General features: G+C 42.4%; 1 protein-coding gene across 1 annotated transcript; it reads right to left on the minus strand.

Annotated features, from left to right (window-relative positions):
- Positions 1–1,462: 1,462 nt before the first annotated feature.
- SMIM28 (small integral membrane protein 28) lies at positions 1,463–5,303 on the minus strand. The gene is made up of 2 exons (XM_051854297.2): positions 4,938–5,303; positions 1,463–1,911 (listed from the first exon to the last, which is right to left on the minus strand). The coding sequence occupies exons 1-2, from the start codon at positions 5,046–5,048 to the stop codon at positions 1,525–1,527; spliced, it is 498 nt and encodes a 165-aa protein (XP_051710257.2). The 5' UTR covers positions 5,049–5,303; the 3' UTR covers positions 1,463–1,524.
- Positions 5,304–9,500: the final 4,197 nt, after the last annotated feature.

A 9,500-nucleotide genomic window follows, 5' to 3' on the forward strand; every position in this document is an offset into this window, starting at 1 on the left:
AATAGGCTATATTTTGCTTTAGTTTGCAAAAACAACCATTATTTCTATCAGATTTCACTTAAAAGAAATGCACCCTATTTTTGCTTGCTTAGTTGTTTTCCTAAAAGTTTACAGCATGACATATCTAGCATAAAAATGTTCCTGTCGAAAGTTAAAAGCCACTATGTTTTGTTCACTTGGAACTGCCAAAGGATTGTCTAGTTTTGCATTTTCTATTGTAAAATACAAATCAAAATGTTTTCCAATTAAAAATTATGGCACTGACATATACATGTCACCCTCTGCTCCCCACCCTGTTTCCTCCATGAGTATTTTGATACACCTTCTAGGTGATAATATCCATTCCCTCTCTATCTGAAAACCAGAGAGATTTGTATCAATTCCCAACTCAACTGTGTGAAAGAGATTCAAAAAGTCTGTGGCAAAATGGAGTTTAAAGGCAGGTTATGTTAGTACAGAAAAAACGGAAATCCACGCATAGTTGTTTCCCTAATTTCAAAGACCCCCTCCTCCCCTTATACTGCCTTGCCCCACTGAGCGCCCTGGCCTGCCTGGGGAGCACGGGCCGAAACTGCACTGTGGCAATTTTCGAGGGAGCACACGTCCGGCAGAGTGGAGTGTGCTTCTGCCCAGGACAGAGCGGCCAGGCTGCCGGCCTCCACTCTGCTTGGTACCCAGCGTGGAACATGGGACAAGCCACTGCGCCTCTCTCAGCTCCAGCCCTGCTGTTGACAAAGCAAGCTCCCCAGGGCCCCGCTGGGAGCTAATCGGCTTCTCCTTAGCATGCGAGCCAGTACTTCGGCCTCTACCTTCCAGTGTAGACCTGGTTCCTCCGCTGTCACTCCTGCTTGGGCTTGGTGAAGCCTGCAAACGCGGGCCTAGGGTTGCAGCATGACAATCGAAGTGCTATATAGTAAAATACTGCGAGATGATGACACAGGACAGTGGGTCCTGGCCCTAACTCTCCTGCCCCAGCGCTGTCGGACAACCGTGATGTTCCAGTGAGGCGCATTCCCGAGGAACTGGGCCAAGTCCCTCTCCCACTGTGGGTAGCACGCTGGACGCCCAGCAACAGCAACGCCACACAACCGTAACTTCGGAGAGCTTTATTTACTTTTTTAACTCACACACAGGCAAAGCTCTGTGCTTCCACAGCTCGCGGGGAAACCTCATCACCATCACTGACAATGCACGCTTGCCCACTGCCGCTCCGGGGATGGCCTTTGCTCTTTCTAGAACTCTCTATGCAGCCTGGAAACATTGACCCGGAAGTGAAACCGTGAGACAATCCCGCTCCCCCCACAACTGCTTCCGGGGAGGTCACAGCCAGCACCAGCACTGGTCCGGCACGGTTCTCTTTCCTCATCTTTCAGAGGCGGCACCCAGGCTCCCTGGGGACGCCAAGGTTTTACGTTCCCCCTAAATGCACATCTCTCAGCGGAGTCCGGGTCCTCTCCAGCAGGACCTGGGGGCCTCAAGGTGCGTGGAGTGTCCCGCAGGAGGAAACTGCTTTTCTCCCGCGGCTTATTTCCGCAGCTCCCGTCTCAGTGGACGGTCCTCCCGGCGAGGGGCTGGCCCCGGGGCCTCCTCCCCAGGGGCGCTCCTGGTGGCCTCCTCGTAGGAGGGCGGGAAGCCGAGCGAGGGCAGGGGGGCGTCCCAGGGCAGCGGGGAGTAGGCGAAGTCCTGCTCGGTGCTCCAGGGCCGGCCGGGCAGGAAGTCGGCCGCCTGGGCGGCGGCGGTGGGGTGCAATGGCACGTCGGGGCTGGAGCCCGGGCCCGTGGGCGGCGCGCACTTGCAGCGCCGGTACAGGAAGAGCAGCACGAAGGCCAGGAAGAGCAGGACAGTGGCCGGGAGGAGGGTGCACAGGAAGGGCTCTGCGTCTTCCCTCGTGGAGCTCGCCCTCTGGGCACCCTGCAGGTGAGGTGGGCGGGAGTTAGGTGTTGCTAAGGTCGTAGGGGGCCCTCTGGGCGTCTTTGAGCTAGGCGGGAGCCAGGAGCCTGGAACTGCATCCTGGGCTCCCACATGGGTGCAGGGATCCAAGTCCCTGGGCCATCCTTCCCTGCTTTCCCAGGCATATTAGCAGGGGGCTGAATCAGAAGTACAGAAACGGACCTGGACTGGTACCCATATGGGATGCCAGTGTTGCAGGTGGCTTAACCTGCTGTCCCACAATGCTCCGAGGGAATTTTTACTAGTTATGTACTTATTTAAAATTAGACCCAAATCTAACTTCTACATGTTCTTTACTTCTGGAACAAAATCTCATAGTGAGTTCATATCACGTATCAATAATCAGTGACTCCTGGTTTGATAGCTGGCACTTCTAAAGAGTGAGATTTTTCAAATGCCTTAAATTTGCTTTTGCAATATTTGTAGGATAAATATGGGCATTTTGGGGGGAAATTTTAAAGAAAAAATTACAGATCAATACTTAGGTGACATAAAAGGTATTGATTTTGTAGTTCTAGCTCACAAAAATTATGATGGTTCCTGATGTACTAAGCATGAGTAATATGATAGGCTTGACAGCATGCTCAGGGGTAAAATCGGAAAGCAACAGGAAGAAAGTACTCTAATTGCATCGACATTGCTTTTACTACAGCTACTAAGAAATAATGAAGTATGAAAACATTTCTCTAATGTAAAACATACAAGAGACAGTCTCAGTGCTGTATCCATTGTAATGGAAGGAAAGCAAACATCCTAAACCCTTAATGTTTGGAATAAGCAAGCAAAATATTAATCTCTACATGCTTATTTAAAATGAAACATAAAAATTAAACTCTGGGGCTGGGGTTATTCCTCTGATTTTGCTGGGAAAAATACGTTGCTGGTCCCAGGTCCTTAGGAGACTGACTTGACTTGTGTTGCTTTTGTGATTTTTTTACTTTAACCCCCACAGACTTTACAATGATGCATGTGTTTTGATGCAAAATTAAATGGTGTCTTTAATATTGATATTGCCCAGTATTTTTTCTTGGTTAGATATGAGTTAAGGTATTTTAGATTAACCATTATCTTTGGGTTCTGACAGCTCTGGGTTTGAATTCTGATACAACTTTCAGACACCTATGTGACCCTGGGCCTGGATTTTCTCCTCAGGAGTTATCATGAGAAATAACTAAAATAACGTATGCAAAGCATGTGGTGAATTAAGTATGTATATATTTATATCTCAGGGACGCAAATGGTCAAATTTAACAATAAAGCAGGTAGGAGGTATCTAGAAATTAGGCAAGGCTAGAAAATATAGTGAAGGTAAAATCAGTCATTCCTAAATTCATATTTTGATATGCTTTCTGAAAAGATATTTTAGTAACATTTTTATGTGTGTGATTATTGAGTTATATTTCTAAATTACAGATTCTGTTTTTCTTTCTATTTCAGTATCACAATTTAACTTAAAATCTCTTGTGATACAATATGCGGCTCTGATTATAAAAGCGTATGAGTAGATGAGCCATTAAATTACTATAAATATTAAGAAATCAAGTTGGAGTCAAAAGGGAATTAATTATAGTTTGTTTTGTCCCTCAACATGAATCATTACAAATATTAAAACTGTTCTCTTTTAGTACTTAAACCAATCACTCCTTCATCTCTGTAAATAAGAACCATTATTCACAACCCATTTTTCTTCTTTCTCTATTTACAATATGGACGATCATGGTTTCTGATCAGTTGTGGCCATGAGATTTGAAATTCTTTGTTATACCCTTTAAGTTTTCGTGCCCTGTAAGTTCCATGAACATGAAATGTAAAGTTACTTAATTTTGACTTGAGAGATATAATAGGTAGTATTGTTTACAGTCATGCCGCTTGTGGTGTTGTCAATATTGGTTGCAAAAACTGGAGAAAAAATAAATCCCACAATCCCTGCTGAAATCAGGACTTCCATTCTTTGAGTTAAATTTATCCAAATAGCAAGTTGCTCTAGGAGGTTTCTCTAACACAGCAGGTTAGGATAGTTGCCTTTTTCTCAGTTAAGAGATGCACAGAAGTATAAAGCAGGTTTATTTTGTTACCCTTAATTTGCTTATTTAATTATTGTAATTTGTGAAACTTATTAATTTTTTAGTAGAGAAAGGATATCTTTTAGTCAAATGTTCTAGTTTCTTCACTAGTCTCAAAGTCTCTTAACTTGATATTTTTTGATGTGTACATTCACTCAAGGACTTTTCAGGGAATATTTTAAACATCCAGTTAAAAATAACTGCTGAAGAATAAATTTCTCTCTCTATATGAACAGTATGCATACACACACACACACACACAGTATACACATATATATAAAAGTTGAGTCTGGATAACTTAAATGCCAGTCTCACCAGCTGATTTTCCAGAAAAGGAGAAAAGAGATTTGTTGCCCTTTTTCTTGTGCAGTCAGCAGTGTCACTCATAAAATTCTTTGTTTTTAGGTTTCTGCAAACACTGATCAAGGCTCCTTAGGTGACTTGTCAGACAAAGCAAAGCCCTTGTTGCCCTCTTTAGAGACAAAACCTCCTTAATCCCCTCCTGTCCTTTTTTCTGCCAACTCCTTGGACACAGTGTTCCTTACGCAGCCAAGAATTGAAGGGACTCTTAATTTTGTATATAAAGACATTGCTTATTGAGCAAAGGACAAAGCTGTGACATCAAGGCACCAAATATTGACTCTTAGCTTCATGTGTTCCCTAATGTTTGATAGATCAAGTCTTTTTAGGCTATGTTTATGGCAAGTAGTTTTTTTTTTTTTTTAACTTAAATGTTTCATTGTAAAAATACAACTTTAAATTACTCTGTTTAGATCATGCCAATCAATGCATTCATATTTTTGTTGTATTCAAAAAGCAAGATGTTGTCACTAAGTCTGGACATCCTAAAAAGATAGGCATTGTAGGTTTGAAAACTGACGAGGACACTTCGGGGAAGAAAAGGCTGAAGCCAGGGGTACAGACCTGTAGCTGGGTCTCCTGAAGAGGCAGGCTTGGTTCGCTTGTTAGCCACTCGTCTGTCCCCCTGCCAGCATGACCGAACTTCCTCCAGCTGCTGCCCAGCAGTCCCCGCATGTTCGCAACCCACGGGTGCCCAGCCACCCTTCCACCTTGCTGCCCAGGTTTCCACGCGGCTGCTTGCCCTTGGCCCGGATCCAGGTGGTTGTGTTCAGCCGAAGGTTGTTGGTAAATTCACCTTCTGATGAATGCAACAGGGAAAAGAAACCAACCAGAGAGCCCTCTCAGGACTGACTGCGTTTAAAGTCAGAGCCTCTAGGTTTGTTTTTGTGGCCTCTATCCCTACAGGGGTTGGCATCAGATATCAGCAATGGGAGAGCTTTGTGCAGCAGCATAAGTACTGAGCAACAAATAAAGAGCCGCTTATATTTACGTGTGATTAAGACTCTCGCCCTTCCTTTCTGGTACCCCTCTCCAGAAACATATCTGGTCAAGAAAAACTACCTGAGCTGGATTTTCTTTACCTGTTTCTGGATTCTGCAGTACAGAGATAAGGGGTATTTGGTAGAAAAGCAAGGATTTGTTAATGATATTTTATTGAATTATTTATCATTAGGCATCTTTCATCTAAAGTTGTACGGAAGCCAGACAAACAATAGCTTACATGGTTTAGATGGAATATTTGCTGATTTCAATTTTTTTTTTAATTGAATTGTGAGTATCTAAAAAGGTTTCTTATTATCCTGTGGACTTTATGAAATTATTCATATGAAGCTTATTGAATTTGAACATTCATGAGTTAACTTTGGGGTATTTAATGGAGCATGGGTATTATTTTGCTTTTAAGACATTATCTTGTCCATTTTGTGCGCCAATAACAAGATACCTGAGACTGGGTAATTTATATAAAGGATAGACATTTATTTCTCATAGTTCTGGAGGCCGGGAAGTACAAAATAGGGGTGGTGGCATTTGGTGTCCAGGGAGGGCCACCCTGCTGCCTCCTCTCTGGCAGAAGGCATAGGGCAAGCTAGCCAAATGCTGAGTGACACCTCTTGTAAGCATTAAACCTGTTAACGAGGAAGGAGCCCTCATGGCTTCATCATCTTTATTTTTTTTCCAGAGTTATAAATATATATTTATGTTTAATATACATATACTGCAACTTGCTTTTTTTTTTGAACCTAGAAACCTTTTATTTAAGGTATACAAACTTAATGCGTTTCATATATACAAATTTAGGAACATAGTGATTCTTCCCACTCTACCTTCCCTCCTGCCTGCATTCCCACCCTTCCTTTTCTCCCTTCTCCTATTCCTATTCCTATTCCTATTATTTTTAAGAAAGATCTATTTTCAGTTAACTTTATACACATAAGATTAACCCTACACTAAGTAAAGAGTTCAACGAATAATGTGGGGGAAAAAAAAATGGTCCTCAACAGTCGAGACGAGGGCTGCCTCACCTCTTACTATCACTTTGGTAGCTCCTGACTTTAGAGACAAAGTGTTCAAACTGTAACAGATATAAATATGGTAGTAAATTATTCCTGTTAGTTTAGTAAGTGTCATAGATTTACTTAGAACGTCAAAGCCATATCCTTAACCAAAGCGTCCAAGTGATGGTCATGATGTGGAAGTTATATTTCTTTTTTTTTTTTTTAAAGATTTTTTATTTTATTTATTTGAGAGGTAGAGTTACAGACAGTGAGAGGGAGAGACAGAAAGAAAGGTCTCCCATCCACTGGTTCACTCCCCAAATGGCCACAATGGCTGGAGCTGTGCTTATCTGAAGCCAGGAGCCAGGAGCTTCTTCTGGGTCTCCCACGCGGGTGCAGGGGCCCAAGGACTTGGGCCATCTTCTACTGCTTTCCCAGGCCATAGCAGAGAGCTGGATGAGAAGAGGAGCAGCCAGGACTAGAACTGGTACCCACATGGGATGCCGGAGCTGCAGACGGATGATTAACCTACTGTGCCACAGCGCCAGCCCCAATGTGGAAGTCATATTTCTTAACTGGGACCCTGCACTTCCCTCCCACCCAGCATGCTGCCTTTTGTTAATTAGGATTTTCAAATACTGGCCCCTGGTGGTCTCTGCTTAGGTTTTGGGGGTTGGTTGATTACAGGAGTAGCGAACACCAACCCATAAAATAATTTTATCTTAGCCTACCAAGGCACCTGCAAGTAGGACTTGAAGTTCAGTAAATCTACAGAAGGCTAATTGTTAAGTTAATAATTTTATATGGCCCATGAATGATATCATTAATACCCAAATGGCTCTTGGCAGAGGCAAGGTTCCCCAGCCCTGTACCTTGTCGATACATGGTTTTCATTACTCTTTCAAACACAGCTGCCCTCCTGGATAGAATGTGACACTTTCCCAAACTTCTCGTTTGTGGTTTAAGTTTTCCCTGAGTTTCCCAGTGTCTCACTCAGTATCCTAGTGTGGAACACTGCTTTCATTTTATCCTTTTATTTCTTGTAGTGGAGAAAACTGATTCTGTGCTTTCAGTTAAACTGTTGCCTTTTCTGATGGACTCTTACTTTAAAGTAGATCCTGTATCTTCATCCCTGATGCCTTGGGAACATCTGGCAACAGGTGTACTACTTGTGGTTTTTTTTTTTTTTTTTTTTTTTTTTTGCATGCTAGTGGCTTTGCCAAAACTATTGCCTCTGCATGAACCATCTTTCTATACCTTATTTAATTATATAAATAGCTCTACTTCCTGAGAAGCAAAGTGGCAGTCTGTGTCAAAAGTGTTAAATATGTTTCTAACACCAACCATCTTCTAGCAGTAACTAAATTGCATTTTAAAAAACCCTACTTTTATGGATACATTTTTGAGGACCAAGAGAAATAAATTATACACATAAAATATTAGAAGGTGATAAATACAATGGCTAAAAAAGTAAGTGGAAGAGTAAAAAGGAAGTGACTTTTTAAAGACTTATTTATTTGAGTTACAGAGAGAGGTAGAGACAGAATCTTCTACCTGCTGGTTGACTTTCCAAATGGGTGCAACTGCCAGGGCTGGATGAAGCCAAAGCCAGGAGACAGGAGCTTCATCAAGGTCTCCTATGAGTGCGGGGACCCAGCTACTTGGGCTGTCTTACGTTGCTTTCCCAGGTGTATTAGCAGGGAGTGAGATCAGAAGTGGAGCATCTGGGACATGGACTGGCATCCATACAGGATGCTAGTGTTGCAAGCAATGGTTTAACCCTGCTGTGCCGCAGTGCTGGCCCCAGGTTTGAACACTTTTAAAGTTAGTAGTCAATTAGAACTTCTAGTATTTGAGCAAAGACCTGAAGGATGCAAGGGACTGATCATGGAGACATTGGATGAAAGTGCATTGCATAACAAAGGTATAACCAGAGCAAAGGTCCTGTGGCAGGCACGTAAATACCTGGTTGTTTCACCAGATGGCTAGGAGAGATGTAGGTGAGGTCAGCCAGGAGATGTGGGGGATGGAAAGGCAGCATAGAATTCAATGTATAAGAGCATTGTCAGAATTTTGGCATTTCTTAGCAAAACTGAGGAGCCGTGTAGAATTTTAAGCACAGATGTGACAAGATCTGACTTCCATTTACAAATATCACTCAGGCCTCTTTGTTATAGATATAAAACAGGGTGACAAGTTAGGGGCTTTTTGAATAATTAGGAAAGGGATGGGCATTGGATTATAGTAGTTATGATGCCACTTAGGATGGCTGATTTCTATACTGGAGTGTCTAGGTTCAAGTCTCTAGCTCCATTCCCAATTCCAGCTTCTGCTAATGCCCACCCTGGGAAGCAGAGTGATGGCTGAAGTACTTAAGTCCCTGCCACCCACGTAGGAGACCCACTTGGAGTTCTGAGCTCTTGGCTTTGAGTTGACCCAGGCCTGGCTGTTGTGGGCATTTGGGCATTGGATTAAAGATCTCTGTCCTTGTCTCTGCATTTTAAATATAATGAAAACAAGTAATGAAAGTTTTAAAAAATAGATCAGAAATAATGGATCAGAGTAATGGCCATGGAGATGGTAAGAGTCTAGATTTTGGATATATTTTATGGGCCTAGGCAACAAGATTTGTTGAAGAACTGAAGGTGGCATAAAGAAAGATCTAGAAAGATCCCAAGATTTTAGGTTTGAGCAATCGGAATGACTGTTGTCGTTTACAGAGAGAATGAAGATGCTCTGGTGGGGAATTGTTTTGCTTTGTTTTTAAAACAAGAAGGATAGATATCAGCAGCTGAGTTCTGGACAGGGCAAGTTTCCAGTGTCTGAGTTTGGATATTTGAGTGCAAAGAAAAGGACTGGACTAGAAATATTAGTTAGAACTCACTGGCAAGGAACAGTATTTAAGGATGGGGGACTTACTGAGCACAGGAATGAATGTTGTTAGGATAAGCAGGCAGAGTGATTGGGCAAAGAAGTAGAAAGGGAACTAAAGGTGTGTGGGGTGCTGGAATCCAAGTGAAAAATTTTTTTTCATGCTATTTAATTTTTATTTTTTAAACTTTTATTTAATAAATATAAGTTTTCAAAGTATAACTTTTGAATTATAGTGGCTTTCCCCCACCAATAACCA

The sequence above is a fragment of the Oryctolagus cuniculus genome, chromosome 5, assembly GCF_964237555.1.
Source record: "Oryctolagus cuniculus chromosome 5, mOryCun1.1, whole genome shotgun sequence".
Classification (NCBI taxonomy): domain Eukaryota; kingdom Metazoa; phylum Chordata; class Mammalia; order Lagomorpha; family Leporidae; genus Oryctolagus; species Oryctolagus cuniculus.

Coding starts and splice junctions, on each gene's coding strand:
- SMIM28 (XM_051854297.2), bottom strand. CDS start 5,048: ATGCGGGGACTGCTGGGCAGCAGCTGGAGGAAGTTCGGTCATGCTGGC. Junction 1,912..4,937: donor TTCAGGAGACCCAGCTACAG/GTCTGTACCCCT, acceptor CCTCACCTGCAG/GGTGCCCAGAGGGCGAGCTC.